This window comes from Pelobates fuscus, chromosome 9 (assembly GCF_036172605.1).
Source record: "Pelobates fuscus isolate aPelFus1 chromosome 9, aPelFus1.pri, whole genome shotgun sequence".
NCBI lineage: Eukaryota > Metazoa > Chordata > Amphibia > Anura > Pelobatidae > Pelobates > Pelobates fuscus.
In genome coordinates, this window is record NC_086325.1 from 169,788,006 (window position 1) to 169,808,979 (window position 20,974).

A 20,974-nucleotide genomic window follows, 5' to 3' on the forward strand; every position below is an offset into this window, starting at 1 on the left:
TTTGGTTGGTTTCCTATTAAGGAATTTTAATAGATGGTGCTCCAATTGGGAGTCTATCCTGATTACTAATTAGTAAGTAAATAAAAACATTCATTCTTAATGAAAAGAAAAAGGAAATCCAGTGTTTAACGAAATTGATGAAATTGGTTACTTATTTGTGAATAAAGGAGGTATAGTTGAATTCCTCGTTAAGACCTGAGGGTGAGAGGGTTTGGAATCTGTACATCCATTGGGACTCTTTCTGTAGTAATAGTTTATTGAACTCACCTTTTCTGGGATTAGGTGATCATTTCTCTATTGCTTGATTGTTGGTATTTTTGTCATGTTTCGGTTAGAATCTCCCGATATATACCCTATCTGTCACAACGGTCCTATCCCCCCTGAAGAGCCGTCTTACTGGCAAAACGCGCCGGGGCTCTGCTCTGCACTATACTCTATAACGATCACTTCAAGACATTTGTTTTTTTCATTAGATCTTAGACATTATGTCCTCTGCGAGTGAGATAGGCAGGACTCTTTCCCCATATTAGTGCTTACCTTAGACTAGCAGACTAGCAGCACTATTTGGGGAAACAGTCATACATTGAACAATCCGATTCTGGTATCTGACAGGAGATTTTCAGGCTGAGTTCCTCTCCTATAGAGCGTATAACCGAGCAGAGTTACACCGATAGTCCCCTTCAAGGGAAACTGATACAATAGCATACTAAACTATAGTCAGTGGTTATAGTTACTCTATTGATACTTCGTGTCTTTTAGAATGGCAGCTTCATTTTCACTGGCATTTCTGAATGTACACTAATTATTATTATATTATTTATACTAATTACTTATACTTGGACTCATGCTGGAATCTCAGTAATAATTAGCATTATTCTACAATAGTCCTCTTTTTTATTTTCTTTATCCATTTTTCTTTTTGTCCTTTTGCTCTACACTCTTAATAGTTTTAGAATTTTATAGTCATTTTTGGTTTATTTGCTGATTTGCACCAGCAAGCTTTTAAACAAATGTCTTAAATGTTATGTTTTAACTTATTGACCGCTGTAGGCAAGCACCTTCCTATTTAATCACTGCTTACTTAGGGTTGCCCCCTTTTTCTTGCCACAGTTATCGTGACACTCCGAGTTCCTATTCCTTTCCCCATTATAATAATTCTGTGCATAGCTCATGTCTGTTACCAGCACACAAAGCCTCCACTGGCAGCACAGCCCTCCCTTAACGTGGCCCAAGTTCTCTGGGACATCCCATCCACTTGCCTGGAGGACGATGTGGCTACCGACTGTTTTTTGAGTGGACTAACCCTTTACAATGACTTGACAAGTTATGGCGTTGAATGGATCTCTATAGCAGCTCATATTGTAATATTTACTTGTAACAATCGTAGCAAGTTTCAGCATGTACCACACGTTCCCCTCCACACATTGTTTGCCCTCTGTCCTTTTACTCTGATCAGATTGTTGGGTGTAAACAAACCAATCACTTTATCTTTCACACCTCATGTCCCCGCACTTAATTCCAATATATTGATTGCGGTTTGTTAATCTTCAATGTTAAATAAACAAAAAGTCCAACTACTGGGTAAATAAGGACTGTGGGCCATATGTGCCGACCCCAGGCCAGCGTTACAATCACCTTGTCATTGGAAGGCTCACTATAAGGTTCATGGGAACATTTACGTGGCTATATATACATATATATATATATATATACATTTCTGGGTTGAATGGGCAGATATGACCAGATTTATTCTCATTCTCTGCCATTCCTCTGTTGCTGTGACCTGATGGACCAAAGACGACTGTGATTGACCTTGTATCTTATAAGTGTGACTTTGTGAAGCCAGTCAAGGTACAGCTGTTAGAAGAGGCTCTTGGTGAAGCCTGAGACGGGAAGAGCGCTAGAAGGTGAAAGTCTCCTTCAAACAAACCCAACGGAACAGGAGAGGATGTACCCAGCCAACATGGAAAGGCTCTTCTTCAGCTCTGGAGCCCCAGTGTGGCCCAGGACATCCAGTGCTGGAAGCAGGTCTGAGGAGTTGACCAGTCTCCCAGTGGGGTTGGCAGCTTCTTAGTGGAGGAAGACGTTGAAGGCACAGTTCAGTGTAGCTCATTTCCCAAGTGGCAGAAAGGGATGAAACGTGGCAGTCTATGAAACATGGCTGTTACGGTTACCCCCAGGCTAGCTGAAGGCTGGACCGCTTGGATGTCCTGGTTCCCGAGTGTGGAGAGAGAGAAGCGCTATTCTGGTCAGTGGACCAGCAGAGTCCTGTGAATATAAAGCAATCCCACTAGCTCTAGTCTAGCTAGGATACCCTGGTTCCCACAAAACGAGTCGAGGCTGCGATTTGAAGGTCAAACACGAACTGGCTTTAATGGCACAGGGTTAGCGTTATTTATGCAAAAGCCCAGGTCCAGGGACAGCCCCCTCTGGACCTGATGGAATACAGGGACAATACACACAGTTGACTAATGACAATATACTGTGTCGTTTGAAATAGTCCCCGCCCCGCTTGGAGATAATGATCCCAACGGTTATGGCAAATCAATTATCTCCAAGTGCCCAGAGTCCCACGTGTATTTCCAACATGTAAAAACAGCATAAAATATAAATTTATAACAGTTTACTAAATACCCCTTACATTCTACCATTCATTAGATAGCTCGGGTCTGAGCGCATCATATAGACGAATAGCGCTCAGACCTTACGAACGGTATGGCTAGTCTCTGTGATATAAGTCTTTTCGTGTCTCGTTGTCCCGAACACGGGATGGCGGCCATCTTTTCCGCTTGTGAATAGGCGAGCGGGTATCGGTTCCAAAACTCCTGGAACCAAACACAGCCAGCTGCACGAATACCGCTCTCTGGCTGGTTGTCCCACTCCTTCGGGAACCGAACGTCAACCCCCTTGAAGGGACCAATTAGCCTGCGGTTAACCGCAACCTCAGCGTTCTAATTACGGACACACGCCGGGGTGTAGGTGGTCCTCGTTCGGGAGTTTGGATACAGGGAAAATAGTCGACGAACGAGGCCACCCTGAGGTAGTCAATTAAGGTTTGTGGTTAACCGCAAACTGCAACCTCCCGGTGGTCGTCCGTTCAGTTGTTTCCGAGGTCAACAGGATTAAGTGGCGGCACACGCCAGGGGCCGGGTGGTCCGAGTTCGTATGCACGAATTTGTAATCCAAGGGGTTCCTGTAAATGGGTAAACGTAATAGAAATACAGAAGGAACCGTCTTCGGTACTTTAGCATAGGGTAATACAATATGAGTCTGTGGAGTGTCCGTAACAGTGGCAGTCTATGAAACGTGGCAGTGAAGTGTGGCAGTCTATGAAACGTGGCAGTCTATGAAACGTGGCAGTGAAGTGTGGCAGTCTATGAAACGTGGCAGTGTATATGTATATCTCTAGTGCTGCACCGTTCCTGTGGAACTCCCTTCCCTTTTCCGTTAGACACTCACCCAGTCTCCACAAAGATTGTGTCAGGAGGGGTAAGACTGGTGCATGTATCCTCGCATAGAATCAATATGGCGGCTCAGTGGTGGGGCTCACACCTACATTCACAGAGTCAGCATTGATGGCCTGAAACAGAACAGATGAACAAATGCAAGTGGCACCTTATAGCCATGTGACCATGACAGAGGGCAGTTTACTAATTGATATGAGAGTGCCCCTTTACACAGTTATAATAAATACAACGACCCTGTATTGGGTATAAAGCCTCGGACATGCACGGGTTACAGGGAGGTACATCTGTAACTCAATAGCTTCACCTTTAAAACAGATTAAACAAAGAACCATTGGGCTGGAGCCAAGAACCAGCAAAGCAAGCTCCTGACTGTTTATTGGAGATAAGACACAGAAAAAAGCACCATGCGCCCCATGAGAAACACAACAAACAATCTCCCAGATGATTTCCTTCATTTATTAACAGTTCTGACATGGGCCGTAATTTCATATTTTTGGATAAGCTCTTCAAACAATCACAATCTGTGAGAAAAACGTATTATCTACAAATTCCATAGACGTCAATAGACAAATCATTTGTATCGTTTTTCAAACAGATTGCGATGGTTTAGAAAGCGGATTGGATTGATGCCATGGAGCTTTTATAACGCAAACCATCTCCTAGCCACCGTCTGAAAAGATCTGCTTGGCATCGTGCCGCCAGGATACTGGCAAACTCGCAGATAAAACGCTGGCTTTATCCGCCAAACTGGAAACATCGTAGGCCAAAATGCCCCAACTCCATGATAATGCCGATTCCCTGGTCCATTTCTCTGTGCTGGACTAGAGGCGAGTTATAAAACATATTATATACTACATCGGAGCTATAACGTGCACGCACCCAGCGCTGGCTCTCAGATTGGGTTTATTAGTAGAAAGCGGGTGGTATTTTATACTATGATCAGGGCACTATGGGACATGTCCCGGGTCTGTGAAGGCAGATGGAGTCAGCGTTGGTTCCATCTGATGTCAGTCTGTCTCTCTTTATTATCTTCCAGTGAGGACGATGCTACATCTGTCTACAAATCAGCCGCCATTCTGGAAATGACGGGATCCGGCTATGTCTGGCTCGTGGGGGAGAGGGAGATATCTGGAACCGCCTTGAGATATGCCCCTGATGGTACGGTCTGCTCCCCAAAAACTCCCACCTGCCCTTTGTATAGGGGACCCCACGTTTAGTTTAGGGGTGTTACATGGTGAGACGCAGGAATTCCCCATAACCACTAAAACCCGACATTTGTGCCGTGTCTGGTAAATCCGTCCCAGGTAAGCGCTCTCCCCCTCGATTTCATGTAGAAATATTCTATCTGCTAATGAATTTGTGGTAATTATAAAAAGAACCTCAGCCAAACCTCAAAATACAAACAGCGCTCTCTGTATAGTCACAGCGCTCTCTGTATAGTCACAGCGCTCTCTGTATAGTCACAGCACTCTCTGAATAGTCACAGCACTCTCTATATAGTCACAGCGCTCTCTGTTTAGTCACAGCACTCTCTGTATAGTCACAGCGCTCTCTGAATAGTCACAGCACTCTCTGTATAGTCACAGCGCTCTCTATATAGTCACAGCGCTCTCTGTATAGTCACAGCGCTCTCTATATAGTCACAGCGCTCTCTGTATAGTCACAGCACTCTCTGTATAGTCACAGCGCTCTCTGTATAGCCACGGCGCTCTCTATATAGTCACAGCGCTCTCTGTATAGTCACAGCGCTCTCTATATAGTCACAGCACTCTCTATATAGTCACAGCACTCTCTGTATAGTCACAGCGCTCTCTGTATAGTCATAGCACTCTCTGTATAGTCATAGCACTCTCTGTATAGTCACAGCGCTCTCTGTATAGTCATAGCGTTCTCTGTATAGTCATAGCACTCTCTGTATAGTCACAGCGCTCTCTGTATAGTCACAGCACTCTCTGTATAGTCACAGCGCTCTCTGTATAGTCACAGCGCTCTCTGTACAGTCACAACGCTCTCTGTATAGTCACAGCGCTCTCTGTATAGTCACAGCACTCTGTATAGTCACAGCGCTCTCTGTATAGTCATAGCACTCTCTGTATAGTCACAGCGCTCTCTGTATAGTCACAGCACTCTCTGAATAGTCACAGCGCTCTCTGTATAGTCACAGCACTCTCTGTATAGTCACAGCGCTCTCTGTATAGTCACAGCACTCTCTGTATAGTCACAGCGCTCTCTGTATAGTCACAGCACTCTCTATATAGTCACAGCGCTCTCTATATAGTCACAGCGCTCTCTGTATAGTCACAGCGCTCTCTGTATAGTGACAGCGCTCTCTATATAGTCACAGTGCTCTCTATACACAGCGCTCTCTGTATAGTCACAGCGCTCTCTGTATAGTCACAGCACTCACTGTATAGTCACAGCGCTCTCTGTATAGTGACAGCGCTCTCTATATAGTCACAGTGCTCTCTATACACAGCGCTCTCTGTATAGTCACAGCGCTCTCTGTATAGTCACAGCACTCTCTGTATAGTCACAGCACTCTCTGAATAGTAACAGCACTCTCTGTATAGTCACAGCGCTCTCTGTATAGTCACAGCGCTCTCTGAATAGTCACAGCACTCACTGTATAGTCACAGCGCTCTCTGTATAGTCACAACGCTCTCTGAATAGTCACAGCACTCTCTGTATAATCACAGTGCTCTCTATAGAGTCACAGCGCTCTCTGTATAATCACAGCACTCTCTGTATAGTCACAGCACTCTCTGTATAATCACAGCACTCTCTGTATAGTCACAGCACTCTCTGAATAGTAACAGCACTCTCTGTATAGTCACAGCACTCTCTGTATAGTCACAGCGCTCTCTGTATAATCACAGCACTCTCTGTATAGTCACAACACTCTCTGAATAATCACAGTGCTCTCTGAATAGTCACAACACTCTCTGTATAGTCACAGCACTCTCTGTATAATCACAGCACTCTCTGTATAGTCACAGCACTCTCTGAATAATCACAGCGCTCTCTGAATAGTCACAGCACTATCTGTATAGTCACAGCACTCTCTGTATAGTCACAGCACTCTGTATAGTCACAGGGCTCTCTGTATAGTCACAGCGCTCTCTGTATAGTCACAGCGCTCTCTATACACAGCACTCTCTATACACAGCGCTCTCTATACACAGCCCTCTCTATAAACAGCGCTTTCTATACACGGCGCTCTCTATACACAGCACTCTCTGTACACAGCGCTCTCTATACACAGCGCTCTCTATACACAGCGCTCTCTGTACACAGCGCTCTCTATAAACAGCGCTCTCTGTACACAGCGCTCTCTATACACAGCGGTCTCTATACACAGCGCTCTCTGTACACAGCCCTCTCTGTACACAGCGCTCTCTGTACACAGCGCTCTCTATAAACAGCGCTCTCTGTACACAGCGCTCTCTATACACAGCGGTCTCTATACACAGCGCTCTCTGTACACAGCCCTCTCTGTACACAGTGCTCTCTGTACACAGCGCTCTCTATACACAGCGCTCTCTATACACAGCGCTCTCTGTACACAGCGCTCTCTGTACACAGCGCTCTCTATACACAGCGCTCTCTGTACGCAGCGCTCTCTATACACAGCGCTCTCTATACACAGCGGTCTCTATACACAGCGCTCTCTGTACACAGCCCTCTCTATACACAGCCCTCTCTATACACAGCGGTCTCTATACACAGCGCTCTCTATACACAGCGCTCTCTGTACACAGCGCTCTCTATACACAGCGCTCTCTATACACAGCGCTCTCTGTACACAGCGCTCTCTATACACAGCGCTCTCTATACACAGCGCTCTCTGTACACAGCGCTCTCTGTACACAGCGCTCTCTATACACAGCGCTCTCTATACACAGCGGTCTCTATACACAGCGCTCTCTGTACACAGCGCTCTCTATACACAGCGCTCTCTATACACAGCCCTCTCTATACACAGCGCTCTCTATACACAGCCCTCTCTATACACAGCCCTCTCTATACACAGCGCTCTCTATACACAGCCCTCTCTATACACAGCGCTCTCTGTACACAGCGCTCTCTGTACACAGCGCTCTCTGTACACAGCGCTCTCTATACACAGCGGTCTCTGTACACAGCGCTCTCTGTACACAGCGCTCTCTATTCACAGCGCTCTCTGTACACAGCGCTCTCTATACACAGCGCTCTCTATACACAGCGCTCTCTATACACAGCGGTCTCTATACACAGCGGTCTCTGTACACAGCCCTCTCTATACACAGCGCTCTCTATACACAGCCCTCTCTATACACAGCCCTCTCTATACACAGCGCTCTCTATACACAGCGGTCTCTATACACAGCGCTCTCTATACACAGCGCTCTCTATACACAGCGCTCTCTATACACAGCGCTCTCTGTACACCGTGCTCTCTATACACAGCCCTCTCTATACACAGCCCTCTCTATACACAGCGCTCTCTATACACAGCGGTCTCTATACACAGCCCTCTCTATACACAGCACTCTCTTTACACAGCGCTCTCTATACACAGCGGTCTCTATACACAGCCCTCTCTATACACAGCACTCTCTATACACAGCGCTCTCTATACACAGCGCTCTCTATACACAGCCCTCTCTATACACAGCGGTCTCTGTTCCCTGCAGGTGTTATTGGGCTGCAGTTAATAAATGGGAAGAATGAATCTGCGCATATCAGTGACGCGGTGGCCGTGGCGGCCCAGGCGATACATGAACTGTTTGAGAAGGAGAACATTACGGACCCGCCGCGGGGCTGCGTTGGAAACACTAATATCTGGAAGACTGGACCTCTCTTTAAAAGGTGAAAATAATCAATAATCACAAATAATATATTGATTATAGCATTTCCATGTTCTCTATCCGCCATATTCTCTTAGGTGGCAGTGAATGGCGCTATCGGCTGCAGATCCTGCGGACGTGGCTTACAATCCCTATTCTAATCATAGAGACAGGGGCAGTAATTAAACTACTAAACTCTCCTCCAGAAATGAATTATCCCAAAGCAGAAAACTGCCCCAATGAACCTCTCTGGCTCCCTCTGTCTGTGAAGATCGGGAGCGCAGGCCCTTATTGGCACACAGAGAAGACAAGTAGAAAAGACGTTAATATCTACTAAAAACGTTCAATCAAACATACAATACCAATTAAAGTGCACCCTATATTATCAAGTGTCAATGTGCAAGATACCAAAAACAATCATTAGTGCAATTATTCCAAACTCCCTCCAGAGACAGAACTCTTAGTAAATAACTTTCACCGGCTCAGATAGCAGATTTGATCCAAGTCACTCAATATAAAAACACATATAGTGTAATACAGCACATTACTGTCCGCACTATAAATGTACGGATGGAATGCCTCTCACAGATAACGAGCAGCACCAGATATTGAGAGCACTAAAAGGTTCGAGTAGACTCATCGGAGAAAGAGATCCTTATTGCCCAGTTTGATCATCGTTTATTTGGAAATTATTTATCCATTCTACCCCTGGAACGGGGGCGAATTGGCAAAGGAAATGCAAACTTTGGGCCGTAATAATTCCAAATGGTCAGATTCTCAGCTACTTCTTTTTTGGGCCATTTTGACCCTATATTTGCAGACCCTCGGTCAGTTCGTCCTGAATGTCAGTTTAGTAAATAATCCTACAGTTATAGCACCCTATCTCTCTCGTTGCCGTTAGCACATCCGCCGATATGAGCAGTTAGTGGAGCAAAACGTGGTTTCTTTGTTTCGGTCAGAGACAGGAAACACCCATGAAATCTCGATCACTGACGTCTTGGCAAACATTTGTCACATTCTGTAGTACTGGCCAAACAAAGAATGAGATCTAACCTAACTTCCTGTGTGTCACGTGTCATTTCAGGGTGCTAATGTCATCCAAGTACCCCGAAGGAGTAACTGGGCGGGTGGAATTCAATGAGGATGGAGACAGGAAATTCGCCAATTACAGCATTATGAACTTACAGAATCGCAAACTGGTCCAGGTCGGGATTTTCAACGGGAGTCATGTGAGTCTCTGGCCATGATAGTGTCCACAGATAACCCAAGTGGTGGAGTCAGCGATAAGCCACGTTTCCATCAGTTTATTAGCACAGCTTCCACTCCGATCAGGTCTAATGGGGGCCATTCACTAAACGAGAGAGTCTGCCATGTCTGTATCAGGTGATTGTACAGCGCTACGGAATTTGCTGGCGCTATATAAATAATAAAACAGTAATATCAGCTCAGAACTCAATTTATCTTCATGGAGATTTATTAGATATTATTATTAACCCTCACCATTAACCGTTTAATGAAGAGAACATGGAAGAAAAAGTCAAAGTAAAAAAAAAAAAAAAAAGTACAAATAGAGACAAACATGTAAAACAAGTACCTGTGCCAACATCCGACATTAGACAGCGGTGTGCCCATCGTATTGCGGGGCAATAGGATGGGGACACCATGTGTCTCAGGGCGCCCCCGACTGGTCACTCTGAGAACCTGGGTATCAGAGATCCTTGGCGTTCCGGCTGTTTTATTTTTTTTTTTTTTGCATTCCTGTTTACGCTGAACTCTCCTCCTTGGAAAATTCTGTAAATATCTCAAGAGAAGCGTAACTGAAAAAAAACAATTTACTATAGAAATTGTCTCACGTTATAGTGAGTCTAAGTTAACTGAATTTTCAAACTGTTTTTCATTTAATGAATAACCAAAGCAGAAGCTACGAAATTCCAATTGACTTTTTAGAGGACAGACTTTGTTGTTTCCAGATCACAGCTAAACACCTTCAGATATTTGAAATCACAGATCAAGGTGTAGGATTAGGATTAGTACGTTTTGTGGTGTCACGTATCTGGGCTCAAATGTGCCTTAGAAAAGTAAAGATCAGAGTCTTTGAGGGAGTCGGCAATATAGAGTCGATGTGCTACATTTATATTAAAATTCACAGGCTCATTCTTGTATTTAATGCCTGACTTTGTAAACCCCACAGATTTTGCAGAATGACCGTAAAATAATCTGGCCAGGAGGTGAAACAGAGAAACCGCAAGGCTATCAAATGTCGACTAGACTGAAGGTATAATGGCCATAAAATCCTGTGGAGATATATATATAATCTGTATGATATTCTGAGTGTTTGTGATCCTTTCCCCCCTTTACATTCTCTACGATCTCGTCCTCATCCAATTTCCCCTATTATTTGTCACTTGAATGGTTAATTCTGAGACCACTCTAACCCAACATTTTGCCAGTCAACCCCTGGGTGCCCAAGACGCACCCATGAAGAGCTGTTGGAGGCTGGCTGGTTGTCTCTGGGCCATTGGGGCTCAAAAGGGATGTGGCAGGCAAGGATAGGAGGGGAGATTCACCCTGAGACGCTTCCTCCTGCTCGGGTCACCAGGAACGCAGAATATTACTTACTCGGTCAACTAACTTTTTCTGGAAGGTGCTACCCAGCTGTATGTAGTCTTCATGTTTTCTTGGTGTAGAACCCATGAACATATGACAGCACTTCCTGTGAGATCATTGCTGAGGTTTTGGCGCCATGGGTGGGGCCATATAATCACATGATCACCTACAATGGGAGCTCCAGGCCAGTGGGTATATTTTAATTCCATACTGTCTAGTGAAGTGGTCTGAATATTCCTACAATCCATCTGAGTGCTAGTACCCACACTGCACTTGGCATCCTCACCATGTTCCATCTGACGTCCACCCCATGATCCACCGGGCATCTTTGCCACACTCCATCTGATATCCACATTACACTTCACTTTGCATCATCACCATGTTCCATGTGACATCCACCCCATGCTCCACTCTCCATCTGATATCCACATTACACTCCACTGGGCATCCTTGCCATGGTCCATCTGATATCCATCCACATTACACTCCAACTGGCATCCTTGCCACTCTCCATCTGATATCCACATTACACTCCACCTGGCATCCTTGCCACGGTCCATCTGATATCCATCCACATTACACTCCAACTGGCATCCTTGCCACTCTCCATCTGATATCCACATTACACTCCACCTGGCATCCTTGCCACTCTCCATCTGATATCCACATTACACTCCAACTGGCATCCTTGCCACTCTCCATCTGATATCCACATTACACTCCAACTGGCATCCTTGCTACTCTCCATCTGATATCCACATTACACTCCACCTGGCATCCTTGCTACTCTCCATCTGGTGCCCTCCAACGCTATATTTGTGCTCCTTACCTGTGTCCTGGATAGTGTGACGTGGCATCCTCCAAACCGTCACCACTCTTCGAACCCATCGACAAATTGAGCGTCTCAGCATACTATAAGGATGTTGGTGAACAGGGCGTGATAGCTTTGATTTCTGGGAACGATGCAGTTTAGATCGATATTACATCCAGTGTGTTAACTCCGCCATGTTAAATCCAGAAGCAACATCTGGAAACCGGAGCTGAAATGAGGATCAATAGACTCTGATTGATTAGAATATTGGCTTCGCTTCCAGTAAGAGAATCGCTGATCAGCTTTTCCCGGAATCCTGCTATAATTAGTAAAAATGTCAATGATTATTAGGAAATACAAAAAAACTTGTGAAAATCCTAAAGTGCATAGTTTTGGGGTCCGATGAAGAAATGCATTATGGGGCTATTGATACGCTTAGTATTACAGAGATGCCCTCTTGCTGTTGTAATGAGCAGCGTACTTTATATGTGACATTTAATGGCTCTCGTTCATTGTCGGTACGTAGCAACAAATTCACAATGGAAGCGGTACAGAGGGTTCGTCAAATCCGATCGTAAAGACGTCAATCCATTGCACCTCCATAAGAGTATCATAATCTTCCATCGAATAAAGAGGGGCATTTTACTGAAATGCACCTTGATGTCACGTAAACCCTGCTACTCGATAATTAAAACCATTACATGGTGAATGACTTTTTTTTTATCATTGTAGTGTTGCCGTCATATTCGTTAGGAACGTCTCGAGGTAACGTTGAGCTGGTCCTATAGGTTCTACATTATTGTTGACCATTATCACCCAGTTAGACCGTCATCATGCCATCCCGGGACCTCGCTGACCATACAGAACATTTCACATAACTTCTGAGTTTTTTATTCTGCAGATTGTTACCATACACCAAGAACCATTTGTGTATGTGAAGCCCACAATGTCTGATGGCACTTGCAGAGAGGAATATGCTATAAGTGGGGATCTGATTAAGAAAGTATTTTGTAACGGGCCTAACGAGACCGTCCCAGGTAAGCCTGGTGAGTGAGAATGACATTTGCAGCTGAATTCAAGATCTTTTTTATTTTACTTGGTGGCGGTGGCCTTTTTTTGAAACTCCTTGGGTCGTTGGGTGGTGTGGAGAGGGATTAAGGGTGTCCTTGCTTTGCTCCTGGGTCGTGATGGACCTGGAGAATAAGTATCATTCCGAGATGACCAAGGACATGACAAAACGTAATGATTGCTAAAAAAATGCAATATGTCGACAGACACGTCTTAATATGGGTCTCTCCAAGGTAGACCTCATTCCTGGCCAATATTAAAAAATTAAAATCATCAATAAAATGATTTTTTTTCCCTCCCCATTCCAACAAACCACCCAACATTTGAGGGACCTCGCTCTCTCTGAATCTTCATTTTTAATAAAGTAATAAAGGGCATATTGTAATATATATTATTCAGAAAATATATCTGGAGAATGTATTTCCCAATTAGGATTTATTTGCTACGTCAGGAAATGTGAGGAAGGAAAATTAGGTCAACACAGACAAGCTTAAAGGAACACTCCAACAGAAAAATATTTAGTTTATTTATTTTTTAACATTTTAATAGATATAGCCCCAATGAAAACTTACATGCATTTAATTATGTTTTTTTCATTGGGGTTATAGCTAAAAACAGCTTGTAAAAGCTACAGATCTCTTGTCTGCAGCCTATGTAAGCCCTCCCCTTCTAACCCCGCCCAGACTTTCTGTGGCTGTCCAATCACTGACCTCCTAATGCAGCTCAATGAGAAGTCTTTGCAAGGCAGGAGCTCTGGGCTTTTGCTGCCTCTTGAGATTATCTCCACTGAGCTAACTAAACCAGGAAGTAACAGGGCCGGGTGTCTGATTGTCAGCCAGGGGGAGTAATCAGGTTAATTTATAAAAGTGCCCATTTCTGTTGAAATCTGGACTTTTTGTAAAATGAATAAAGAGAACACGCTCTTCACACATAAAGCATTTCAGCCAGCTAAACTGCTTCAGTGGTCTGGAGTGTCCCTTTAAACATTTTCCAATTTGCAGAATTTTCACATTCTGTTAATTTGAGAGATGTTGCTTTGACTGTTTTTTTTTTATAATCGCTCAGATTATCAGATATTTTTCTGTCTAGTAACTAGATCTCCTGCTTTGTTTACAGGTCGGCCCACGGTCCCACAATGCTGCTATGGCTTCTGTATCGACCTGCTCATTAAATTAGCCAAAGAAATGAACTTTACATATGAGGTGCATCTAGTCGCTGACGGTAAATTTGGGACTCAGGAGCGGGTGAGTAGAACGTGTACAATGTACAAACCTTGTTTATTTTGTCATTTTAAAGTTCTCTGGTTACCTAGTGAGATTATGATAAACCTCTGAGGCTTGATGGAAGATGGGAGACAGTTTGGGTTGTGAAGATACACGGGGGGAGGGGGAGGGGTTACGGAATAACAATTATTCAACCATTCCAATCACTGATAGACTTTGTTTGGCCAATCCACTGCATTCGAACCAAATTGGCAGAACTTCACGGATGTGGTGGCTCAGCCAGTCTGCCCAAAAAGTTTTGGGAAACAGATCAGACGAGACAAAAGGGCACGAAAAATGGGTCAATCAGCGTACTGCAGAATACACACACAATATACAAACTATAATACAATCTTATGGGAATCTATTGCAATACGCTGATAGGAGCATTTTTTGGCCCTTTTGATTCACAGATCAAGTGAGAAAAAAGTAGAGGATCAGCTAAACCCCCCGATATTTATATATCCAGACATGTTTCAATAAATAATATATATAGAGAGAGATAGATTGGATTGCTTTCCCTGTAATGATCACTTCTCACTTAATTTGTGAATAAAATGATCATTTAGTGGCTATCCCCCGGCCAATTCAGAATCAAACAAACCTGCTCGTCCACGGCTGTGTTGTCATTAATCTTTGGGTTTTTTTTGGGGGGGGGGGTATTTCTTTGGGGGTAATATGTTAATGGTGTGTTCCTTTAATGTCTAATCGAACACATGTGTTTCATTTCTAATACCTGCCAGGGTTCCTGTGGCTATTTACACAGATGTTCTGTTGTTTTTAAACCTATAATCAGCTTATATTAAGCCGGTAAAAGCAGACTTTTTGACAGAAGTCGTTGAAAACTAAGAGGGGGGGGGGGGGGGTGGCTGGATTCATAAAACATCCTGAAATGAATGTACGGCTACGCTGTGACTCTTCCAGGTCAATAACAGCAACAAGAAAGAGTGGAACGGCATGATGGGAGAGTTACTGAGCGGACAGGCAGACATGATTGTGGCGCCACTAACCATTAATAACGAACGGGCACAATACATCGAATTCTCCAAACCATTTAAGTATCAGGGACTCACCATTCTTGTCAAGAAGGTAAAATTCCACGGTTTATTATTTATTGTTTGGGAGTAGGTGATAATAAAACATCTGAAATTTCTAAATGCGTTTCGCTGAATTTATCACCATTTACATAAAGATATTATATGAGACATGCGCTTACACATTAGACGAAGGATGGACTGCCAAAGAGAAAGGACAGTTCCTCAGTTGAAGTCTGAGAGCTGAATCATAGCGTGTGGTTCTTACATATTTCCATAGTTTATAGCCCTCCCACCAGGCAGGGAGACAAGGTGCAGAGCTATAGCCATGCAAAGTAGTTATGGTGTTTAGCAGACTCTTCGACTTGGATTTCTAAAACCCGCAGTAAGACTATGAGCGCCAATTCCTAGTGAGTTTTCTTGCTGTAAGTTTTTTGGTCTTTCTTCATGGAATTGACTTCTTTAACACGACCTCCGTAGGCAGCGAATCCCATAACGTGCGGCGCAGATCTTGTGTGTATGCAGAACTCCAGATTATTCTCTTACATTGCATAGTCTGCGATAGAGAGGTTTACGATTCGCTTTGTAACGCGTTGTACGCTCTGGCAGGAAATTCCAAGGAGCACGCTGGACTCATTCATGCAGCCGTTTCAGAGCACGCTGTGGCTTCTCGTTGGGTTGTCCGTCCATGTAGTAGCCGTCATGTTATATCTTTTAGATCGATTCAGGTCAGTCGTTTCATGTTAAAATGTTCAATACTTTATAGATCTTATGATGTGCATTTATTAATAGGTTAAACCAACCAGTTTCTCTACCGAACTGGTACACAACGTCTCCACACAATGCATGCGCATGCTCGCAACGTATAGATGCAGAATGCCTATAAGAGTGTGCATGCACATTGCATCCAATGCATGTTTAACATATGACAATGTATGTGAACGATTGAGCCATTTGGAATTTTTAGAAGTGGGAGAGAAAAGCAGAAAGTGTATTATATGTTTGTGAATTAAGGATGAGTCTTTCCTACCTTTTATCTAAATCTAGTGAAATAATAATATTTGTAAAGTTTATCGGCATTGGAAGATACCTGGCCGATCAGATCCCATGTGAATGGCGTTTACCGTGACAGGGTGGGGGATGGTAATCTGTGGACAGGGGTGGGTGCAACTGGCCCTTAGATTCCCCAAAACTTGTCATGGCTTTAAACAATGATTACTCCTGTCAGGGGGCTGAGACTCCCACCCTGAGCGCTGAGCACAGATTAAAAACGTCTGTCTGTCTTTTTAGTCCGTTTGGTCGTTTTAAAGTAAACACAGAGGAAGAAGAGGAAGACGCACTCACACTGTCCTCCGCAATGTGGTTTTCATGGGGTGTCCTACTGAACTCCGGCATAGGAGAAGGTGATTTATTGCTCCAAAATATATATCTGCCTGTCTATCTATCCATTATCTATCTATCTATCCTCTGTCATTCTATTTATCTATCTCTATCTGTCTTTCCATCCGTCCATCCGTCCTATTACGGAGATAGTTTTTTATTATTAAGGAGATTGTGTCTTATTACAGGGGCTCCGCGCAGTTTCTCTGCCAGAATTCTGGGGATGGTTTGGGCTGGATTTGCTATGATCATCGTAGCCTCCTACACTGCCAACCTGGCTGCCTTCCTGGTGTTGGACAGACCAGAGGAGAGGATCACAGGGATTAACGACCCTCGAGTAAGTCCAAATCCTTTTCATAACGCAAGTGCGATTTTAATTTTCTTATTTTTATTTATACAGGATGTTTTTTTGTTTGTTTTTTAAATATGTATTTACATTTATCTATTTTTTTCTATTCTACATTTTTTTTATATGTGTGTCTGTGAGGTGCTGTGTGAGGGGGCAGTGTGTGTGAGGGGGCAGTGTGTGTGAGGGGGCAGTGCGTGTGAAGGGTGCAGTGCGTGTGTAGGGTGCAGTGCGTGTGTGAAGGGTGCTGTGCGTGTGTGAAGGGTGCAGTGCGTGTGAGGGGGCAGTGCGTGTGTGATAGGGCAGTACATGTGTGAGGGGGCAGTGCGTGTGTGATAGGGCAGTGCGTGTGTGATAGGGTGCAGTGTGTGTGTGAAGGGTGCTGTGCATGTGTGAGGGGTGCTGTGCGTGTGTGAGGGGTGCTGTGCATGTGTGAGGGGTGCTGTGCGTGTGTGAGGGGTGCTGTGCGTGTGTGAGGGGGCAGTGCGTGTTTGAGGGGTGCTGTGCGTGTGTGAGGGGTGCTGTGCATGTGTGAGGGGTGCTGTGCGTGTGTGAGGGGTGCTGTGCGTGTGTGAGGGGGCAGTGCGTGTGTGAGGGGGGCAGTGCGTGAGGGGTGGAGTCCGTGTGAGAGGGGGGCAGTCAGTGTGTGTGTGTGAAGGGGCAGTCAGTGTGTGTGTGAGGGGGCAGTGCGTGTGTGATAGGGCAGTGCGTGTGTGATAGGGTGCAGTGCATGTGTGAAGGGTGCAGTGCGTGTGTGATAGGGTGCAGTGCGTGTGTGATAGGGTGCAGTGTGTGTGTGAAGGGTGCTGTGCATGTGTGAAGGGTGCTGTGCATGTGTGAGGGGTGCTGTGGGTGTGTGAGGGGGCAGTGTGTGTGAGGGTGCAGTGCGTGTGTGAAGGGTGCAGTGCGTGTGAGGGGGCAGTGCGTGTGTGATAGGGCAGTACATGTGTGAGGGGGCAGTGCGTGTGTGATAGGGCAGTGCGTGTGTGATAGGGTGCAGTGTGTGTGTGAAGGGTGCTGTGCATGTGTGAGGGGTGCTGTGCGTGTGTGAGGGGTGCTGTGCATGTGTGAGGGGTGCTGTGCGTGTGTTAGGGGGCAGTGTGTGTGAGGGTGCAGTGCGTGTGTGAAGGGTGCAGTGCGTGTGAGGGGGCAGTGCGTGTGTGATAGGGCAGTACATGTGTGAGGGGGCAGTGCGTGTGTGATAGGGCAGTGCGTGTGTGATAGGGTACAGTGTGTGTGTGAAGGGTGCTGTGCATGTGTGAGGGGTGCTGTGCGTGTGTGAGGGGTGCTGTGCGTGTGTGAGGGGTGCTGTGCGTGTGTGAGGGGGCAGTGCGTGTGTGAGGGGGGCAGTGCGTGAGGGGTGGAGTCCGTGTGAGATGGGGGCAGTCAGTGTATGTGTGTGAAGGGGCAGTCAGTGTGTGTGTGAGGGGGCAGTGCGTGTGTGATAGGGCAGTGCGTGTGTGATAGGGTGCAGTGCATGTGTGAAGGGTGCAGTGCGTGTGTGATAGGGTGCAGTGCGTGTGTGATAAGGTGCAGTGTGTGTGTGAAGGGTGCTGTGCGTGTGTGAAGGGTGCTGTGCATGTGTGAGGGGTGCTGTGGGTGTGTGAGGGGGCAGTGCGTGTGTGAGGGGGGCAGTGCGTGAGGGGTGGAGTCCGTGTGAGAGGGGGGCAGTCAGTGTGTGTGTGTGTGTGAAGGGGCAGTCAGTGTGTGTGTGTGAAGGGGCAGTCAGTGTGTGTGTGAGGGGGCAGTGCATGTGTGATAAGGCAGTGCATGTGTGTGTGTGTGCGTGTGAAGGGTGCTGAGCGTGTGTGAAGGGTGCAGTGCATGTGTTAAGGGTGCTGTGCGTGTGTGAGGGGGCAGTGCGTGTGTGAGGGGGGCAGTGCGTGTGTGAGGGGGGTAGTGCGTGAGGGGTGGTGTGTGTGTGAGAGGGGGTAGTGAGTGTGTGTGTGAGGGGGCAGTCAGTGTGTGTGTGAGGGGGCAGTCAGTGTGTGTGTGAGGGGGCAGTCAGTGTGTGTGTGAGGGGTGTAGGGTGTGTTTGTGTGTGAAGGATGCATAAGGTCTATGCTGTGTGTAGGTGGGTGAGATGTGAAAATCTTATCTTAATGTCTCCCCTTCCTTCTTCTTACCTTTTACCAGGGAGTGGGGACATAATGTTGCAAGCCCTAGAGGTCCAGTGGGGGCATGTTCACTTTAATTACAGTTCCTCTGGCTGCAGGCTGACTCTCCTGTCCTCCTGTGAGCACAGCACTGTATCAGAGAGTTGCCATGGAAACACGTGGCAACGCTCCAACCCGTCTGCTCGCGGGAGAAACACAGAGCCTTCCAGATCCTTCACCAAGTGCCAGCGGCTGGTGAGGGAGATATCTGCATGGGCCAGCAGGGGAAATGAAAGGATCTCCCCTGCCGGCCTTGGCCCATGACCATCGAGGTCCACAGGGCGTTTGCTGCAGAACCCACCACCGCCCACCTGAAATCCAAAACAGCCCACTAGTGGGAGGTAGGGACCAGGTTACCCACCCCTGCTCTAGTGAATAGAACTCTGCCCTATGACCATAACTCAGGGGCCGAACCCACCCTCGTACCCCGGATAGGTTTGCAGTTTTCCATTTCTTTCTGGACACGTTTGAGCTCTGCATTCTGTCTGCTGGGATTGAAAGTTCTGCCCGCCAGTCGATGGATTTCACATTCTCCCAGTGTGGGACCCGGTAATTAATCGGATTGGTTCATTGCTGTCTCACCAGGAGCTCACAAATCACGTTTACTGCCGGGCAGATCTATGAAGCCCTGCACAACAGGATGCAGAATTCAAAACTAACATCGCTAGTCACTAAACTGCGAATTTCAAATTTAAGGTCAAAATATTCAAACTGGAAAAATTCTATAAACCAGCTGTGCTTGCAGCTCAACCACTCTGGCCTTAAACTTGAAATGAATTCTCCGTTTAGTGACTAAACCTGGCGTCTGCTATGAGTAGGTGTAAATGTTTATTTTATTAGAGCTTATATAATAAACTTCCGCGGGGTTTATTAATGATAATTTATCACCCAGCGGATGGGGGGCCGCACTATGCGTTATCAGTGGACACACCGTCCTATTAATGATAATTTATCACCCAGCGGATGGGGGGCCGCACTATGAGTTATCAGTGGACACACCGTCCTATTAATGATAATTTATCACCCAGCGGATGGGGGGCCGCACTATGCGTTATCAGTGGACACACCGTCCTATTAATGATAATTTATCACCCAGCGGATGGGGGGCCGCACTATGCGTTATCAGTGGACACACCGTCCTATTAATGATAATTTATCACCCAGCGGATGGGGGGCCGCACTATGCGTTATCAGTGGACACACCGTCCTATTAATGATAATTTATCACCCAGCGGATGGGGGGCCGCACTATGTGTTATCAGTGGACACACCGTCCTATTAATGATAATTTATCACCCAGCGGATGGGGGGCCGGACTATGCGTTATCAGTGGACACACCGTCCTATTAATGATAATTTATCACCCAGCGGATGGGGGGCCGCACTATGCGTTATCAGTGGACACACCGTCCTATTAATGATAATTTATCACCCAGCGGATGGGGGGCCGCACTATGCGTTATCAGTGGACACACCGTCCTATTAATGATAATTTATCACCCAGCGGATGGGGGGCCGCACTATGTGTTATCAGTGGACACACCGTCCTATTAATAATAATTTATCACCCAGCGGATGGGGGGCCGCACTATGCGTTATCCGTGGACACACCGTCCTATTAATGATAATTTATCACTCAGCGGATGGGGGGCCGCACTATGCGTTATCCGTGGACACACCGTCCTATTAATGATAATTTATCACTCAGCGGATGGGGGGCCGCACTATGCGTTATCAGTGGACACACCGTCCTATTAATGATAATTTATCACCCAGCGGATGGGGGGCCGCACTATGCGTTATCAGTGGACACACCGTCCTATTAATGATAATTAATCACCCAGCGGATGGGGGGCCGCACTATGTGTTATCAGTGGACACACCGTCCTATTAATAATAATTTATCACCCAGCGGATGGGGGGCCGCATTATGCGTTATCCGTGGACACACCGTCCTATTAATGATAATTTATCACTCAGCGGATGGGGGGCCGCACTATGCGTTATCCGTGGACAC

The 20,974-nt window shown here is 46.0% G+C and overlaps 1 protein-coding gene across 8 annotated transcripts in view; it reads left to right on the forward strand.

Annotated features, from left to right (window-relative positions):
• Window positions 1-20,974, forward strand: part of GRIN1 (glutamate ionotropic receptor NMDA type subunit 1) — a 93,579-nt gene that overhangs the window by 35,227 nt on the left and 37,378 nt on the right. For all 8 annotated transcript variants that reach the window (XM_063433093.1, XM_063433092.1, XM_063433095.1 and 5 more), the window contains 10 exons: window positions 4,504-4,625; window positions 8,141-8,315; window positions 9,378-9,522; window positions 10,485-10,568; window positions 12,613-12,757; window positions 13,896-14,023; window positions 14,966-15,130; window positions 15,685-15,803; window positions 16,366-16,478; window positions 16,644-16,792. In XM_063433093.1, coding sequence (XP_063289163.1) covers window positions 4,504-4,625; window positions 8,141-8,315; window positions 9,378-9,522; window positions 10,485-10,568; window positions 12,613-12,757; window positions 13,896-14,023; window positions 14,966-15,130; window positions 15,685-15,803; window positions 16,366-16,478; window positions 16,644-16,792 — 1,345 coding nt within the window. The remainder of the gene's footprint in view (window positions 1-4,503; window positions 4,626-8,140; window positions 8,316-9,377; window positions 9,523-10,484; window positions 10,569-12,612; window positions 12,758-13,895; window positions 14,024-14,965; window positions 15,131-15,684; window positions 15,804-16,365; window positions 16,479-16,643; window positions 16,793-20,974) is intronic.